The 19,481-nt window shown below is 44.7% G+C and overlaps 1 protein-coding gene across 2 annotated transcripts; it reads right to left on the reverse strand.

Annotated features, from left to right (window-relative positions):
* Positions 1-1,938: 1,938 nt before the first annotated feature.
* YWHAH (tyrosine 3-monooxygenase/tryptophan 5-monooxygenase activation protein eta) lies at positions 1,939-19,088 on the reverse strand. Of its 2 annotated transcripts, none has more exons than XM_064465921.1 (2): positions 18,875-19,088; positions 1,939-3,387 (listed from the first exon to the last, which is right to left on the reverse strand). In XM_064465921.1, exons 1-2 carry the CDS (start codon positions 18,950-18,952, stop codon positions 2,731-2,733), a joined length of 735 nt encoding a protein of 244 aa, XP_064321991.1. In that variant the 5' UTR covers positions 18,953-19,088; the 3' UTR covers positions 1,939-2,730. The 2 variants fall into 2 exon arrangements, with proteins under 2 accessions (XP_064321991.1, XP_064321990.1); XM_064465920.1 differs by lacking the exon at positions 18,875-19,088 and adding an exon at positions 12,361-12,759.
* Between the last annotated feature and the right edge of the window lie 393 nt (positions 19,089-19,481).

A 19,481-nucleotide genomic window follows, 5' to 3' on the forward strand; every position in this document is an offset into this window, starting at 1 on the left:
TCTACGTTCACAAACTGTCAGAACGCCTTCAGTCAGCTAGCGAGAATCTGTGACGGGCTAGTGAGTCACTGAGAGATGACAAAGGAACTGCAAGTTTTCACATAGCTTCCCAATACACAACTACCTTCTTACCTGTTGATACTTCTGGCTGCCACAGATTTATCCCCTGAAACTTAACGCTGCCTGGGAGAGGGGCATCCACCCTTCCGGCAGAGCAGAATCAGGAAGCTATTTCAAAATAGAATTTCATACTTTGTCATTTACCCAGACTGATGGCAATACAGATAACCACAATCTTCTGACTGGTGTACTTCATAAACTTGCCTACCAGAAATTACTAAAGCACCCAGGAACTGCCTCGGTCTACAGAAAGCCTTGGGTCTCCATTCTGGATCTTATGCACCGGGTCAGTAGCTAATCTTCAACTGCCCGGCCTGGAGACATCAGAGAGCTGCTGACTCACCTGCAGACCACATAATGCTCACAGTTCTGTGACAAAGGATAGACACAGGGCAGTAACCAAAGTGAGAAAGGACTCCTCAGCTTTTGAATTAATAAAAACATAGTGGTACTTCATAAATGGGAAGAAAAAAACCCTAGCGACTGCCAGTAACATTATTAATGAGCCAGAGTGTTTCAGCAGAAAAAGGTAGCCTTATTGCAAAGTTTTACCTTGGTTCTGCAGGGACAGGTAAGGAGCTCTGAAAGGAAGGAAAGGAAGAGAAGCGATAGGAATCTAGGAGACGAGTAAAGCCCAAATGGATGTTACTGGCCAAAAAACTCCTGCAAGGCTTACTTGCAAACGGGAACTGAAAAACAGGGGCTTGTACACTGTTTGATGAAACAGGAGCAAATAAGAAAAAGTGACTTCCGGGAAAGGCCCTGGCAGACAGCAGTAATTTATATTACGTACAGACTTCAAACTACTCTAGGAGGTCAAGCACCTCAAGGTTATACAACAGCACAACTTCAAGGATCTGTATTTTAATGTTTTTTCAGACATTGCATTAGTCTTTCAATTGGCCCCAACCTTACTAATGTGATAAAGCTAGAATCACCTAGAAAATGATAAATATATAAATACGCACAGATCTACCATTAAAAATTCTAATCCGCTGGCTACTTAAAAATAACCAGTGCATTGCTTTTAAAAAGTATGAGTAGTTTTTGTGGGTATTCAGGCCAGTAGTATTTATTGCACAAATCAAAGAAGAACAGATTTAGATAAATTAGAACTTAGGCAACCTTTGAGCGAGCTCAGATGCCAAGCAGCCACCTGGCTACAGCGACACGTAACAGCCAACTTCTGCTTCTATAGCAGACCATTACAGAAGTATGTACGGAACCAGTAAAATCTGCATATACACTAACTGTTGGGAGAAACAAACAAAAAGGACCAACAGCGTAAGCTTGGGGACCAGACTTAAGTTAGCTAAAGCAGAGAGGCATTCTTTAAGAACAAATACTGCTTCTCTTTGAAGTAGGTAAGTATGAAACAAAGTTACCGGGATTTTCATGTGTAAAGGCGATTTGGTGGTTAGCACTTCAGAAAGAAAAGTTTAGAACTTGCAGCAGGCAGAAGCAAACCCAAGTCTCTAGGCTGGTGTGACAAGTAACATCCTTCACAAATTTTCAGCTCCCGAGCAGAACTGCAATACAACGGCTCTACCAAGCATAAAACTAAATGTACCTTTGGAAACTCCACTTCAACACAGGTCAGCAGTACCACCTTCTAGAAGACAGTGGGGGTTTGGGGGCTTTGGGGAGGGTTTTGTTTGTGGGGGTTTTTTTTTTCCCTTCTTTTCAGCATACTGGGGTGTGTGTGTATTTTTTCTTTTAGCATGTGAGGCAACTTCTCATTAAACCTTAGATTAGCTATGTTTTAACCCATCAGTGATGTGTTAAGGAACTCAATCTCTGAACAAAAGACAGGACAGCTTTATGTAGAGATAACATCCCCGAAGCAGCGTTTTATTTTATTCATTTAATTCCAAAACATTTAATTTAGAAGTCTGGCATCTCAGTCTTCCATCTTAACATGGGCTAATATTGACACAGTGTTGTCAGTGTACACAGACAACGAAACAGCCAAAGAGTTTACAAAAAATAAATTCATGATTCTTCAAAACAACTGCAAAAGGCTACAAGTATCAAAACTCTTAGGTAGATGCACTGCATGAAAAGAAACTGTGCACATAAGTTAGAGGCAAAAAAACCCCAAATTGCTACTGAAACCTCACATTTCAAACAGTTCGTTGTAAACTGATGAACAGGGTTCTCATTTCACATCAGCTTAACTGTTTTCATTGACTGAAAAAAATTTGGGGTGGCTAATTTACTTTGCATGCACAAAATGTACTGCTTAACAGAACTGTCAGCTCATTTCAAAAGGGAAAAATTTAACTGGAATCTAATAATCTTCAATCACTTTCCATGATTCTTTCCCATATTTTCCAATCAACAGGCAAACTAAAAATGCCTCATTTACTATGCATCTTTCTGCGCTGTTCAAGTGCAACTACGATAAATGAGGCCAATAAACAAATCAATCCATCAGTGCCCATGAAGACTCATCTGAAACTGCTTCTTGATGAAGTGGACAGCAGATCTGAACAGCTGTACAATACAGATATGCTTAGCACTAGATATTTAGTGTGACTGTGGCAAGGAAGTATTGGTGATGATGGGGATGGTGAAGTGGATGAAAGAGGGATATCGGAGGAAAGCTTTTTAATTATTGCCCTCTCCTGCTTCTTCATCTTGCTGGTCACTCGTCCACAGAGTGAGGTTATCTCGCAGTAACTGCATGATGAGAGTGGAGTCCTTGTAGGAATCCTCATTTAGTGTGTCCAGCTCTGCTATGGCATCATCAAAGGCTTGTTTGGCTAAAAGGCAGGCCTGCTCAGGAGCATTCTGGATTTCGTAGTAGAACACTGAGAAGTTGAGTGCCAGCCCAAGCCTAATCGGGTGAGTGGGCTGCATGTGCTCTTTGCTGATTTCAAAAGCCTCTTTATAGGCAGCTTCTGAGGCCTCCACAACACTGTTCTTCTTCTCTCCAGCAGCAACTTCTGCCAAATAGCGGTAGTAATCCCCTTTCATTTTCAGATAAAAGACCTTGCTCTCATACTGGAAGTCATTGCAGTTCTTGATCAAGTATTTATCTAGGAGAGCCAAAACATCATTGCAGACTGTCTCAAGCTCCTTTTCTATCTTCTCCCTATAGGCTTTAACCTTCTCCAGCTTCTTCTCATTCCCATCTGCCATAGTCTTCTGCTCTATGCTGCTGATGACACGCCAGGAAGATCGTCTAGCTCCAACTACATTCTTGTAGGCTACAGACAGCAGGTTTCTATCCTCATTTGAGAGGGGCTCGTTCAGCTCAGTTACCTGAAAATACAGACAAAGATCAAATTTAAAGGGTTTTTCTTAGAGAAGAGCAGACAAACTTGCTTCAAATACTTCCATCATGAAGTGCAAGACTCCTTCTAGATCCCCAAATTCCTTCTAGACAGGACTCAACTTGTAACCTCAAGTTTCAGTCAAAATTTGAGTGAGTGAAAATCCCACAGTTCTGCTGTAATAGAATGGGTTTTTAGAAGCCACTGCAAAGCACGTTCACTGAATAAAAGTGAGTCAGGCTTGTGTAATGGAGAAGCATTCACAGAAGGCAGGCTCAGGTTTTTCGGGAAGCCTTTGCTATAATTATGCACAAGACTACACACTTAGCGATGAATTTAAATGTACCTAGAGTATCAGTTTTATGAATCGGCAACACAGCACAGACGCTGGAAAATGGTGTGGTTCTTGCATTTCTTTCCCTTGCTGCTTGCTTTCATTCGCCAGCAGAGATGGAAGCGCTGCAGTCGTTATGATTAAGCTCTGCATAGTATAAATGGAATTAGAGTTTCATAGCATCTTTCACTCACTTAGTGACCACTTACACAATGTAATACAAAAGTTATCCTGATTTCTGCTAACTGGTGGCCATGGACAAATTTCGGGGATAGGTCATGAAAGAAACAGCATAGAAACAGACCAGGAAATCAAGAAAAAAAGCCACAATCAACTCCAAATTCCTGCTACAAAAAGCTGAGATAGAGGAAGGATAATACTTCTAATACCACATTTAGGCCTATTTCACTTGCTGTGATAATTTAGGAAATAAAACTATCAGAGTTATAGTCGCTTGAAACTGTTCTACTTTTACGGATTTACAAACATGAAATTAAACTCACAGGAATTAGTGTGAAAAATGTAACTACTATTTTAAGCATCCTGCATTAACTGCATTAAAAGAAGTCACTAGAATTCTAAGGGTCTGTACTTTGGTGTGAAAGTAAACTTTTTCTTGCTCAGACACTGCTAAAGTCACTATTTCTTTTAAAATGGGCATATTTGCACTGCTTGACAGGCATCAGAACGTTTGCAACCAAGTACTACAAATAATTAAGTCACAAATATTCAGATTATTCTGAGACTGCTGTAGCCAGTGAACCATCCAACAAATGTGTACCTTTCCAAGTCTAAAAAATCATTTATATGAATTATAACTGTTACAGTAAGAGAGAGTTTACTTGCAAATTTAGGTTTTGTTCTTATGATATTCTAAGTCAATTAGTTTAATCTCCAAAATGCCTTTTGCCCACAGCTCAGGAACCCAAACTCCCAAAAGGCACTGCTCTGCCTGCCATAATCCAATTATAGAGACAATCTACAGAGGGTGAAATGCACAGGAATCAACTCTAATGACATCTTCATAACCTTCTTCACAGCTTCCACTCAACATTCTCCCAACAATCCCTGCTATCTCACCTATATCACCCTCTCTAGTAACAATATTAACTCCCTCAAGATGTAAAGGCTCAGCTGAGGGCTTTTTGTTCCCTACAGCCTATTAGGGCAGCATTTGCTTTTACAGAAATAAAGACATTCACCAAAAATGACTAATAATCACTTGATCTTTCCTGCACTACTGGAGGACTTTCCTTGAAAGTTCACTGCAAGTTCTCAAACACAGTGGTTGATTTAAAGGAGTCAGTAATGTTTTGCTAAAACTTAAACATCATTTAACCACACAAATAAATTCTTCCCCCCATCCTATCTTTACAGCATTAAAAAGAAAAATAGGAAAAAAAAATCTTGATCCATTAATATACTACTGAGCTATATTAGCACAGAAATAAAAACTCAGTATAGAAAACCATACAAAGAGACAAAAACAACCGAGGATGAGACTTAGTAGAACAGGACAATAGTAACAGAAATACCACCTCTTGGCTTTGCACTCCAGGCTCCATCCGAAAGAAATTAAAGCTACAAGATGACTGCAACCACAGCTATCCTAATTCTTCACCTGACACATCATCTCCATTTTTCACCTCACACTCCACTCACCACCTCTGTTCTTCACTCTCAGCTAACTGCTACCTTCACATTCATCCCTTTCCCTCTGCTTCAAACTAAATATCCTTCCAAATGCTGGTATTTAAGTATTCAATAACAACAAAAAAAAAATTGAGTAATCCTAAACCTTGTTAGAATTATTTCTTCTACCTCCTTAAGGTGGGGTTTCTTAAACTTTCTAATATAAACTCTGAGAGATGGATGTCTTCTGTGTATTCAAAACACCAAACTGGCATTTTACAGTACATAACAAATGTCCCAGGAACCATAAAAAATTTGAGTACTAAACCCTGAATTTTTACTATGCTGTATAGCTGGTGTATTTACTTAAGGGGAGATAAACTAATCCGTTCTCAAATTCATCCAGTTGTCCAAGAGACAAAACACAATCTTACAGGAATACCACTAGCCTTGGAAGAGTATTCCAAGTTCTTTCCTAGTCTATTGTCTCTCTCATGGTGTTACTCATTTTTATTTGCAGAAAATGCATCACACCCACATCCTGAAAAAGGTGATTTATAAAGCCCGCTTGCACAAGAGCCATTGCCAGTGAAGATAACCTACACCTGAAAAGCCTTTCAACCTTCCCTAATCACCACCACAATTCAATGCAAGTGTTGATAAACAGCATATTTGCAGAAATTTCTGCCGATCACATTAACAGAGAGGGAGGACCTTGTGAAGTCTAGCATGAACTCTGGTAGTCTTGGCTGGTCTTTACTCGACAGTCAGCCTTAAAAGGTCTACAGTACAATCTTCAAAATGCAGCATAGCTTTTGGAAGCAGTATTTAAACCAGCCAGGTGAGATTTAGCTCTTGCATGAGCTTGGGCTGCTTAAGTTTGAGGAAACTCTCAATAAGCACCAGACTAATAAAACTTACCCTGACATAGCAAGACTGAGAAAGGGCAGGGAATACTAAAGATATATTCATGTAAAGCACAGCAAAAGCAGTCCAGGAAAAAAGCCACCTCTCAGGACTAACTGCAGAACAGTGGCTCATATGTGGAAAAAGAATGTTAACTTCTTAATCAAACAGCAAAGTACCTTAGAGATAAGATTAAGAGATTTAATTAAAAGACTATTCCAGATCATCACTACACTGATGTATAATTTAACTCCCTGATGTGTAATTTAAGTCAAGGTGACTTAAACTCACCTTGAAACCGTTCCTTAAAGAAAAAAAAGGAAAAATTTAACAGACAAGCTAGATGATGCTTACTAGCTTTAATGACACCTCAAGTGCTACTGACATATCTTGGAGAATCGGCAACTACCATCAACTCAAGTCCCTCTCAAAACAACCGGGTTTTTGTAATGAGTAGTCTTTTTAGACTACATAAAAACAGAAATAAAAATCTGCTCTGCCAACTATGACTTTCAAAAACGTTTTCTAAACAATTAGTGACAAATTAAAAAAAAATACTGAACTGTAAAATTATTGACAGGAGAGTAGAAGTGACGCCTGTCAACTACACATCCCTTGTTCAAACATTGGTAAGGCTGGCCTTTCCAAACGCCAGCCCCAACAGTCAGATGTCAAAGCATGACTATTCCACAGTAAAGCTATACAAAGCCAGGATGAAGTACAATTAGTTTCAAAAAAAGTCAGTGCACTGAAGACCACCACCAAAAGGTGGGGGTCTGAGAAAGGTTTGAAAACAGCTTATTCTTCCCTTGTTTCTTTTAAGTTTTCTACGTTTCCAGTTAGAAGAAAACAGGACATTCATATTTCATCTGTTTTAAAAATTAGGGTAGTGAGATTTTAGCACTGCATCAAAGGAATTAAATCTTGCAATACAAAAATAAAGCTTTTAGTTTTATTCAAGCCATTGCAAATGGCTTCAAGAAGTCATTTGTGAGCAGCTGCCATAACAAATACAACACACCATAGCCAGAAGACTACATACAGCACTGCCACAAGCCTCCAACCACAAAGCTAATCACTTTTTCAGATAAGGTACAGTTAAAATATCAATGTCATGCCATTCCTAAGCGCAATTTGCATCTCCTGGCAGATTCTGTTAACATAATTGAGAAACTGATAACCACTTCAAAGAAAGTGGCATCTGATGTGGAGCGTAGTAACTCAGCCTAACAAACCAGTCATTTTGCGCTAGCTGTCATTCTGTGGCCGAAGTTTCCGATGCTCCAAGGAAGCGCATCCCTTTCTAGTGTCACCTTTCAACATGCTTCAGGAAGTCAGTGTCATTTCCCTCCCCCTAATTTTTATTTCATCAGTCCTGAACTATTTCCTTCTCATTTTGAAGCTGGTGATTTCTGAGAGGGAAATGGCAAATTATCCCCCCATCCTAGCTAAAAAAGTGCTGATACTCCACGTAGATACATCTAAAAATCGCACCTACCTCCCTGGTCCAACAGCTGTATTACAAGAATACTAGACTCAAAGGAAAGCATGCGACCTTTGCAGAGTTATCTACTGTTTTATCTGTTTCAGATACATTAGCGAAGTAGATAAAACCAGACATGTTTCCCTTCACGTGTGTGGACAACGTAGAGAAAAAGAAACCTTGAAATGCCAAAGGAAATTTATTTCTTCCTGTCTTCCGCCCTAACTATAGACTTTCCTTAAGAGAAAAGACCTTGGACTGCAACAATTTATTTTACATTTAAGACACAGACACTTTCTTATAACGGCTGTTAGGAGAAACAGCACTTTAAAGATGAAAAGCCATTCGTAGTATGACTTCAAAGTAGTATTTACTTACGCAAGCGTTACTCTATACTTTCCTTACACAAGCACACCTCCCTCTCCCTCACACCCAAATTTGGGGTCATTTTCAGTCCTGAGCCAGATGATGCAATTGAACACACAGACTATGATCAGCTAGCAGTCTTCATTCAGGCTGACAGTCTACTTTTTCTAACAAGAATACAGCCTAAATCATTTTGTAATACTTACAGGTGTTTCCTCCTCTGCTTTACACCCACAAAGTTCCTTCAGAGTTTACTGGGAAAAAAATGGAAGTATATAAAAGGAATCCTGACTACAGCCCTGGCATTCGTAAATACAGATGCTACAGTGCTGTTGAGCACAGAAATCGGCTACATGAGTGTGAGCCCACACAGGCCACACCGAGCTGAGGTACTTTCACATGGAAAATACACCGAAGTGAAGGTTCCACCACTGACAGCAGATCCATGAGGCACTGTGGCATTACCTAGTAGAATTTGACTCAGGTCAGTTGAACGTTATGTGATGGTACTTCTGTTTTGTTAGCCAGAGCATGTAATCAGAGCTAGAGCCAGTCCTTAGCAAGCTGCTGCAAAAATGTCCGTACCTGAGCCAGCATAATAGGTTTAATCATTAAAACTCTCCTGACACAAAGTTATACAGTCCATAATTTTTGAACAAATAGAAACCAGACTAATGAATTTAAACCAGATCAGTTTCTTGCATCACATGGCTTCAGCATTTTCTATCAAGCACTGGAAGTTCTATAGCCAGATTTACTGTATAAAACCACAGTAAGAAAGTCATTGCGCAGCAGGGGAGGATATTGTTTACATTAAAGGCACCCCATTCTCCCCTCCCACACACACTTCATTAACCCACACTGAAGAACTCAGTAATACAATACTAAAAACATGGAACATCCTGAACGTTTAATTCCATTTATGTACAGACAAGCCTACAAATTAAACTAGAACCTCAAGCTATTTTGCTTAAACTCTAGATCATACGAAGACTTGTATTTCACCGAGTAGCAATATTTCACGACTACTTTTAAAATTATGCATCTCGCATAATTCAGATTCATCTTACCAATCCTGAAGTGTAAATGAGACTCTACCTGCTATGTAGCTATTCTAGAAAAGAGACAGAGCTCCTGAGCACTACGTATTAGGATGAATACTGCCTGAAATACTAAGGGTTTATACAGCTAAAATGTTTAACCATCTCTTGAACACTCCAAAACCAGAGGTACTCAATGCTGTATTCTCAATATGCTACAGTATGTGTTCCATCGGGTAAGAGCCTCTAACACACTAAAAGCAAATTTTTCCCCTGTATCTTGAGAAGTACCTTTTTTACCTACCGTGTAGGGTTATTTCAAATAGTTGGAATCTTGGAGCAGCATTTAATGCAATGAGAATACCACACCCCTTGGAAGAATGCCGTTTAGTAGAGGCACATTTACATATGACTGTATTTTCTGTTGAAATAATTTTAGCTGAAAAAAGTAAACCAAACTCATTAATTTATAACAGCAAACTAAATGAGTTTCATTTTCCTCTCCTGTCTACACATTATAAGCCAAAATACTAGAGTTCTTCCAAGAGAATTTTACAGCAACAAAAAAACCGTGTTACTGAGCAGTAGTTTCCCTATTTAAGATACAACTGCTCCTTCATCTGGCTCTTCTTTTAAAGATGGAACTGATAGGACTGAAGAGTGTTTCTCCAGCTTTATACTGACAGCTGAAATGGCAGTCTTGTCATAGGTTTTTTCCCTTCAGCAGCAGTCTCAAAAATAATGCAAATATGCTTTTGCTAAAAACAGTCTTTGCTACTTTATGTTTTAGGAGTAACTATCAGGCTGGTGGCTCTAGTGTGTACTGTAAAAGCGTGGGGATAAATATCCAGAACTGAAATTTGCCATTCAGAATTCTATTTACACTGGAAGCTCACTATTTTCATATCGCACCTTTAAAAACCATGTTATATTCAGAGATTTAAAAAATTTTTTTTAGAAGAAACTTTTCAGGTCAAGACATCCTGCATTGAGAACAGCTATCTGAGTGATAACACTGATTGCCTGTTGAAGGATGTCTAACATCTCTGAAGTGCAACAGGATTATTCTACATGGCTAAAAAGCCCTCAATAGCTGTTATTTACAACCACTGAAATTGAAGGAAATAATAGGTGTGTGAGAACAGGCAGCCCACATAACATTTCAAGGGACATCATGCTCAGACCTACAAAACCAAATTCAAACACTGAAAAGCATTCTGGAAATTACCATCTTAGAGTGAACACCTGTGAAAGCCAGGGAACCAAGAGATGCTAGGTTACAGGCAAGCAACAGTATATGAACAGCTTAAATTAAGGAGACTGTTGCCTTTTAAATTCAGCTTTTCTTTTTGTTATTTTTCAAGTACCTGTAATGTTTCATAAATGCTGAAGACTCGGCTGACAAAGTGTTCTCAAGCTCATGACTACAGCAGCTCACCATTATAAAACTTATTTGAGAGCAAAAGCAGCATTACAGATGAGAATGCTGTGACCCAAGATGAATGAAAACTGAATAACTAGGACAGTTTAAAAAGACAACTGGACATACACACTAGTTATATGTTCTTTATTTACATATTTCCTGAAGCAGAGCAACTGCCTTGTTTGTTTCACATGTTTGAGAGCCATACATACACTGTCAGCCATATTTGGAAAAATAAAAAGCTACCTACAGACAACATCTAGACGTATGGTCTTCTGGAACAGCAGTGTATTTTTGTGTTTTCTCCATTTAATCTTTTAGGATTCGCAGTTGGAAGAGCCAGGAGATAAACAGAGCTGTTACTACTACATTATGTGTGTCAAGAATTCTAGTGACATCATTAAAATACAGTTTATTTTAATGTCTAGTGCCTCTGATATTGAGGCATTCAGAAGTATTGCTGCTTTAGAACTGGACTGATCAGATCATAGTCTTTATTATGACACAATGGCAAAAGTGGACAAGAGCAGCAAAATACGTCTTCTTACTGCCACCATTTAACGGGCACAACATATATCACAGCCCCTGAATAAGGGACTGATTCTTGCAGTAAAAACGTGAATTCTATTTTAAGCTGCTCAAACTAAAATCTTCTCGTGTCTTTACACAGCAGAGCTCTCAAGAGAGACCTAATTCCTCTTGGGGTCTTTTGGTGTTCACAAAGGACAGATCAGCAAGAAAAAAAAACCAGTTGTAATCAGGTAATACAGCAAAGACGCTGCTAAGCATTTACTGGCATGAAGATTACCCTTCAAATTCAGGTTATATGAATACTGTTTTTAAAAAAGGGACTACACATAATAAGTTTGATCATTCTGCAATTTTATTATGTATGAGTACAGACAGGTCAGTACAAGTAATTTTCATTGCTTGGTTCTGAAAAGAGCAGAGTCGGAACTGTAACTTAGTGTTTAAACACATGTCAGTATTCAACTGGGGTAGGAACGCACTGAGAATTTGTTACCCTACAGAGGCAAAAAGGCAACGTTAAAGCTCGGGAAACGCTCTCCGTGCGCTGGGTAGCTTTTGTACCCGGATGTAAGTACTATACCATCATTGAGCCGGAGCGCTCACGTTTGTGGGTGAGGCCTCTACTCGTGCCTTTTATCGCGAGGGAGGAGAAACGTCTAGAAAAGGAAGGGGCTCCTCTCGCCGTGCGCGGCTTCCCCAGGCACCCCCGGCCCCCCGACGGGAGCAAACCCGCCGCCGGCGCCCAGAAGCCGGAGGGGGAGGTAGGCAAGGAGGAGCCCCACGTCGGGCAGGAGTCGGAGGAAGAACCCGCCGCGGCGAGGGAAGCGGGCTGCCTTTAAACGGCGGCAGCGCGCGCCGGACTGGGGCGGCAGGGACAGCCACACTCCCGGGGCAGGGAAGGCTGCGAGGGAGCGAAGGAGACAGACAAGGAATTTGAAAGAAAAGGGGGCTCTGGGTCCAGTTCGGACCGGCTACCGTTCGCCGCCTCTCTCCCCGGGGGCAGGTGGGTCGGGCACCGCCCGCACCGCGGCGAGGTGTCCCGGCGGGATGGGCCGGCTCTTGCTCCCGCCCTCCTTTCTTCACCGCGTCGGATGGGACCTGGCGGCTCCGTCCTCCCCGGGACCCAGCCCCGCCTCGGACCCGCCGGGACGTCCCTTCCTTCCCTCCCTCCCCCCTGCCACCACCCGCCCTACACACACTCCTCCCAGAGCACGACTCGCCGCCGCCACGCTACCAGCCCCACTCACCGACTTCATGGCCGAGGCCATGTCGTCGTATCTCTCCGCCTGCTCGGCCAGGCGGGCTCGCTGCAGCAGCTGCTCTCGGTCCCCCATAGCCGCGTCCGTGGTGGCTGCCGGGCTGGGCACTCTGCGCCCCTCAGAGAGAGAGAGGAAGGGGGGCGGGGACCTGCGCCTCGAAACGCGCGGGCGCTGCGAGTGGGGAGCCCGAAGGGAGCCGCCGCCGCCGCCACCTCACGCTCGCTCGCCCGCCGCCGCTCGCGGGGCTCCCAGGCCTCAGCCACCGCTCGCCCGGCGGCCGTTAGCGCCTCGCGCTCAGGGGCGGCGGCAAGGCGGGTAGCCCGCGCGCTCGCTGCGTCCGCTCCGCCCGGCTCGGCGCCTCGCGCTGCTGCCGCCGGCCGCGCCTGCGCGCTGGGAAGGCAAGGAGGGGGCGGAGCCGCGGAGACTGCAGGGGAGGGGAGGGGGCGCCGCTCCCCCGCGCTCTATTTCTAGGTGACGTCACTTGCTATAAATAGCTACCCCGGGGCGCCGGCGGGGGGGAGGCGCATGCGCGCTGCCCCTGCTGCATTTTCCTGCTGCAAAGGTGGAGGTGGGCGGCGGGCACTGCGGAGCCGGGCCGGGGGACAGCGCCGGGCGCGGAGTGCCGCCCCCCGCCCCGAGACGCCCCGAGCAGCGGGTGCCCCCGCGGGCCGCGCCGCTCTCTTTGCCCGGTCCTGCCTCTGCGCCACCGCCGCTTTGTGCTACCGGCCGCGGCCCGCAGCGTCCGCACGGCTGTGGCCCATCTCCGGGCAACAAACCCATCTCGCTCCCGGCTGCTCCGAAACGCCCCTGTTCGGGGTGGTAGGCGCGGCCCAACCCCGTTGCCTGCCCCAAGAGGGGCAACTACATCAAACGGCATGGCGCGTTTTAATCTGTACTAGCCAGCCTCTTCGTGAACCGACAGAGCACCGGCCTTACATAGAAATGGCCTCGAAGGAGAAGTGCCAGTGACACGGCTGCTGCGGGCGGCTGCAGGAACGCCAGCGTCCACCTGACTCATCTCTTACGATAAATCACAGATTAACTTTTCCTATTCAACCCACGGCCGGCATGTGAACGTTGCCGCACCACCAGACGTGCGGCGAGCTGCTGTACATCTGAGTGACAGCTTTGCTCACCGCCGGACAGCTCAGCATTACAGCCGCTGACTGCAGCACCCATTCCGATTTAGCTCACATCTGTTCTCACCCCGAGAGGAGAAAAGAATGCACGTTAGCGTGCACCGGAGGCAGGGGAGCAAGGCTGGCCTCCCTGGTGGCATTGTTCTCCCACCACCCTTGGTCCTCTCGCATTGCTGCAATCGAGCAAATCCAGTCCACTGTGCCAACCAAAGGTTTTTCAGCTTAACTCCAACATCACTGGCTTCTGTACGTTAAGCCTTAAGGTCATTTAAATAAATGCTGCAGTTAGTTTTAAAAGGGACTAGATGAATAATGCAGATTTTTTTAAAGAAGGTAAATAAACACTATGACAAATAAAAGCATAATGGTAGTTATTTGTAATAAAGCTCAAGAGACACAAATCACACGTAGCAAGTTGCAAACCGATTGCCAGAACGTTCAGGAAGCAGCTCTGTGCAGCACTGGGAGGCGCACAGTTGTACATACGTACCAGCAAGCTGCGCGGTGCCTTCTTTCTAACGGGATTTTATTTCCACCATCTCTAAGAGAAGGCAGTGACACACACAGCCCTAACAGTGGGTCCCAAGCACCAGTCCAATTAATTATCACCATTAATGCAAAACTTGTATTGATTTTACCTAAGGATAAAGTGTTACCCGTGGACAGCAGAACACACTCCGCTCCTGAGAAGGTATGATTCAATGTAACAATATAGATTTTAATGTATCTCCACTTACGCAAGGACAGTGAGAGATGGGCCAATCCAGAATGCCCGGCATGCTTCTCCGGTTTGGAAACTCTGCAGTTGTAATAACTTCTTAGCAGAGATTAGTCAGTCTGCAAAGGGTTCCAGCAGCTCTGAAAATGTGTAGGGTCTACCAAATGCTTTCTAGTCTTGTACAGCAGTTTCAGGTTCCCAAGGGAAACTGATTACGAAGTATTTTTAAAGCCAGTTACTCACCCACTGAACCAGGCAATCTGCATCGATCTGCCAAATATACGTGGATATATCAGCACACACAGAGAAACATTCTCATCAAATGCTTTTGGTTTTTTTAATTGAAGCTTCTGTACAATGGCAGTGTCTCAGTCTAAAGCATCCCAAAAGTTCTTAACCTTGAATCCTCAAGGTGATCTGTCACCTCATTGCTCTAAAACCAGACATGTCTAAATCCAACGGTTGCAAGGAAAAGTGCTTAGGCAACCCTGCCTGTGGCACTTCTACGGTCTGACTGTAACCTGAAGAAAGCGAAGAGATTGCCTCTCACACATCCGAGGTCTGGGGGAGGGTACCTGTATTCTCCTGTGTGCACAGTGCCTAGTGCTCTGGATCTTCAGCCATGACAGTGGCTCCACGGATCTACAGAGGTACAAATAAAACCAAACCAGAGCTCACGCAATCAGCTTTAATCTGCTACAATACTTATAAGCTGAGTTACACTGTCTTAAAAATAAAAATGGTCAGGAAACAGAAGTGTCAGCAGACCTTTTCCTAGAGTGCTGAATGGGGTGCAAACCACCTCCTAACTCTGCGGTTCCCCTGCCAAGCTCCGATGCCAGGCATCACGTGTGCCATTACGGAGCCCCGCAATTCGCAGCAAAGCCGGGCAGGAGCTCAGAAATACTGCTCTCATGAGGCAGGTCTGAGAGTTGTTGACAAAGTGACCACACCCAGCAAGAATTTGTAGATGAGGAAACTTGTGGTACTGAAAATTGCACCATGACCTAAGGCAGTGGCTCTGCTCCACAGGCGTATCTGATCACTGGACAGCACCGATGTTCCACAAATAGCTCCTGCTGAAATGCCACTCCAGTGCGCTGCTCGGCCCCACACCGGGGCACTGCGGGCAGTCTCAGCGGGCACCTCCCCGCAGCTCATGCGTAGCTGCGGGGGCAGAGCTAGAAGGTGCACTGGTGAAGAGGAAACCAGAGAAGGAAACTGCCCCATGCCATTCCCAGCCTTTCCCCACGGCGGGAGCCTCCCCTTTGGCCATTCTGGGAGCGGGTGAGGGAGCAAGCACCCCTCGCAGCACTTTTCCCGAGATTTATGGAGCTAAAGCAGTGGTACTACAAAGCCCCTGCCACTAACATCCTTCTTATCCCTGGAGCAAACCATCTTCCCTCTCTTTCCTGCAGCAAGGAAATGTTTTATTTAGGGAACTGCTAAATGATGCAAGTCTTGGGGACAAGACTCTAAAAACCAGAGAGAAGAGAAGGAACTACCAGTCGATGGGGGAGGTTAGCCAGGTCCCACACCATAGCAAAGGAAGAAGAGATAGACGAGTATGGCAGACGGAGTTTGTGGGCATCTGACCTTGGCAATACTGTGCCTGGCACGTGCATGGGGCAGGATGCTCACATAGTGCTGTAAGGATGGATCCTTTTCCAGGCTTAGGACTAGACCTAGTTTTTATGGTTAGAACCCCAGCAGTACAACCCGGCAGTAAGGCGAGACAAGCACGCATCAGGGAGGAAAGGTGGTGTAACCAATTACAAGATCGGAGCACGAGATAGGAGTGGGTGTAGCTGAAGTGTGATGATTCTTTCCCAAACCACAAGGGACTGTAATTTCAATGATATATTTCTAGCCAAACCATACACCACAGTTTAATGAGCAACAGAACCCTCTAAGCTGTCACACTGTGTGTGAAAATATTATACTATTTGTCATATTTCAATTTCGTATTAATCTGGAATCATTCTCACCGAACCTCCCTCCTAACTCCAAGGTAAAACCTAGAATGAAGGGAGAAAGATCACACTGCTTGGGTGCTGCTCAGAAGCAGTAGGGTTCATGCTGTGAATTGCGGCCAACATGGGAAGATCTTTGAAACAAAAAGGTGGAGATTTGTACAGCACCTGCAAAGCTCTTGCTCCCTCGTGGGAACGGTTAGGTCTGCACACTGAAACCTATTTGGGATCGCTACAGTGTATTTAATACCCCCCAGCATGCACGCACAGGAGCCTTTTGCGTGTTCAAAATCCCGTGCGGACACGAGCTGATAAATCCTCAGAACTCTGGCAAAATGTGCTATTTTCAAGCGCTTGCTCATTTCAGAGTCCAGTGAAGAATAAAAAATTATGGCAGTGTTTTCACTTGCCAGAATGATTCAGGGATATGCACAGGAGGCTGTGAAGCATGCTCAGTTGTGGGGGTTTCTTTAAGTGGCAAGAACACAGTAGCTAATTGAAAGCAGCTTTAACTGTTCATGAGCTGCTTCACACCACAGTGTTCGCTAGTCCTGTCCAGATACAAGAATTTGGTTTTATTCTTTACTTAGTCAAAGGAAAATAACCAAAATTCACAAGCATAAACAGAACATGAAAAAGCCTGCTTATCAGAAGCTCTCACCAGAGCACCATAACGAAAAAAGGCTCTACATCCAAGAGGAAAAAAACCCAACCTATGTTAAGTAAATACTGAAAGTAAAAAACCGGAATGAACAAAAGGCCCTCAATCCTACTAAATCCCAGGGTTTTTCATAGGTGCTGAGCATTTGCAGCCTACAGATAAGATCAGAATTTAGATGTCCAGCGTTTCTGGAACCACCCCAAAGACACCTCATGCTGGGCATGCAAAATTAAGGACTCAGCATCAGCAGCCACATTTAAAAAATAAGCCCAGCTCTGTCTTAACAAATGTATTTTTACTGCTCTTCAAACATCACCAAAGTGGATTAGTTTGACTTAGAACTGGATTAAATCCCACTGAAAGTGATCTGAAACAACAACCTTTCACTGTAGAATGTAACGTGAAAGACTTTGGGGCTAAGACTAACGAAGTGCAGAGATAAAACAAAATGCCTTTGCCAGCATTTCCAAAAGTGGCCTCTTATTCTAGGTGCCCTACTTGGGTCGCTGCAAAAGTGCTCGTATCCTCTGAAAATGAGGCCCCAAGCCAAGTTGATCCAGGCACCCGGAACAAGAGACTGCCTGAAAATACTGGCCTCCAAGCTGCACCTCCTAACATTTGTGCACTTTAAGATAAAAATGGCTTTGTTTTTTCGATCTAGGGCAAGCTCCTTTTTTTGACAAGCCATGCCATGTTGAGGAGGAGGAATGACAACAGCAGGTACAGCACATTCAGCTCAGGGCAGGTCAGCCACATGCTCAGAGCGCTTCTAATTACAGCTCCAAGGAAGAACAGCATTAACGCACCCAGAACTTGCTACATACGGTAGGACAGGGAAACCAGAACGCGACCGCGATGCAAATCATACCTAGGAGAGGAGAGCAAGGTAAGACATAAACCAAACAATTCAAATGCTAGCCCAGCGTGAACACAATACCAAGAACTCCACTATGCTGTCCTTCTAAGACTAACTCACCCAGCAGCACAGGCAGAGAAAGCCAAATGCTAGGCACCACTGCCATTCTGCAGAGATTCTAGCTCATGTTCTAGCTCATGGATGGGGACGCAGCAGCCTACCTCCGAAGCCTGTTCCACCACCTCTAACTCAGCATGGTCAAGTCCCGCGAGGTCATCTGTAGGCACAGCTTGCAAATTCTTGCCCCAGCGTGATTAGTGCCTCAGAAGTGTTTTGTGCAGATTCAATATCCAGGTGACACGGGGCAAAGAAGGTAGTGGGCCTGAATAGACTGTGCTTCAACCGTTTGACTTTACATCTCTTAAAGAGAAATGCTTTTAATTTGCTAGATTTCACAGGTCAAGCTTTGAATCATCTAACGCAAGTTTCCAGAGAAGTAATAAGTTATTTCATCTGGGAAATGACCTAGAAAACTCAATTGTCCTCCAGAGGGCAACGGTACTAAATTTAGAAATTAAATTCATGAAATCTAAGAGAAAAACCTTTAATTCTGTTTTAGCTGCAAAGCCTTTTTCAGATTTAAGCTTGGAAAAGAGAGTTGTCATTCTAGCAGTCCTTAGGAATTCTGGTGAATTGAGCCTCTTCCTTTCAATTAAAGTCAAAACAACTGCGGTCTTGAACTATTTAGAAAACTTACAAGGCCTTAGGACACTGGTATCGTTAAGATGGTAGAACAAAGGTCAGTTACCTCCAGAACCAAAACACCTGCATTCCCTACCATGGGTTGTTTTCTTAGAAAATAATCTGTTTAATTTTGAATGACAAATACCTAAAATTTCTATAGCGGTGTAGTAGTCCTAATCTAATCTTTATCATCTTCCCTGGCAGGGAACAGCACTAAATATTTGAAAGGAACTGAAATATGTCTCACTGCAAGAGAGGTATCATTCCTCTTTACTCCAGTGCATCAATCTTTGATAGCAGGGGAAACGTAACCACCCCGGCTTTCATCCACATCTATTACATACTGCTGACTAGTTAAATCACAGTGATCGTAGTGACAGGACGTATCATTAGGGGTGAAAATTAGAGTACCTTTTTTTGGATCTCACACAGAAATCTACCAAGATCCAGTGCGAATTTCGCTATTGGGCCGCTGTTTCTGCAGGCCATCCGCCTCGCTAACGGGCGCCCGACAGCATCTGGTTTTCCCTCCGCCGCAGGGGAGCCGCAGCTCTTGCCCACCCCAGCGCGAACGCCCAGGATTTTGCGCAGCGCGGCTGGGACGGCGGCACCTCTCGCCGCCAGACAGCAACGGCGGCGGCGGCAGCGGCGGCGGCGGCAGCGCGGGGCAGCAGCCGCTCCCGCCCCGGGGTTACTTTGCTCCCGTCCTCACGCGCCGCCAACGGTCGCCGCGCGCCCGCGCCGCTGTTGCTATGGCTCGGCGGGCGGCGGCAGCCAATCGGGAGCGGCAGGATATATTTATCGCTGTTGCTAGCGGCCCTGTGGGCCAATAGGAAGGGAGCAGGCGGGCGGCGGGAGCGGCGCGGGGCCGCGTTTGCCGCCGCGGAGAGGGGCGGTTAGCGCCGCGCGAGCGCCTCCCTCGCGGGGTCGCGGTAGGGCCGCGGTGGCCTGGCGCCGGTCGTCCCTGCGCGCCACCCCGGATTCACCCAAGGTCCCGCTGTTGAGGGAAGTAAGCGCA

Source organism: Phalacrocorax carbo, chromosome 15 (assembly GCF_963921805.1).
Source record: "Phalacrocorax carbo chromosome 15, bPhaCar2.1, whole genome shotgun sequence".
NCBI lineage: Eukaryota > Metazoa > Chordata > Aves > Suliformes > Phalacrocoracidae > Phalacrocorax > Phalacrocorax carbo.

Bases quoted from the DNA above. Each gene is read 5' to 3' on its own strand.
- YWHAH (XM_064465920.1), bottom strand. From the start codon at position 12,447: ATGGGGGACCGAGAGCAGCTGCTGCAGCGAGCCCGCCTGGCCGAGCAG. The intron at 3,388-12,360 runs GTGAGTGGGGCT...CTGTATTTTCAG, and splicing joins TGGCCTCGGCCATGAAGTCG to GTAACTGAGCTGAACGAGCC.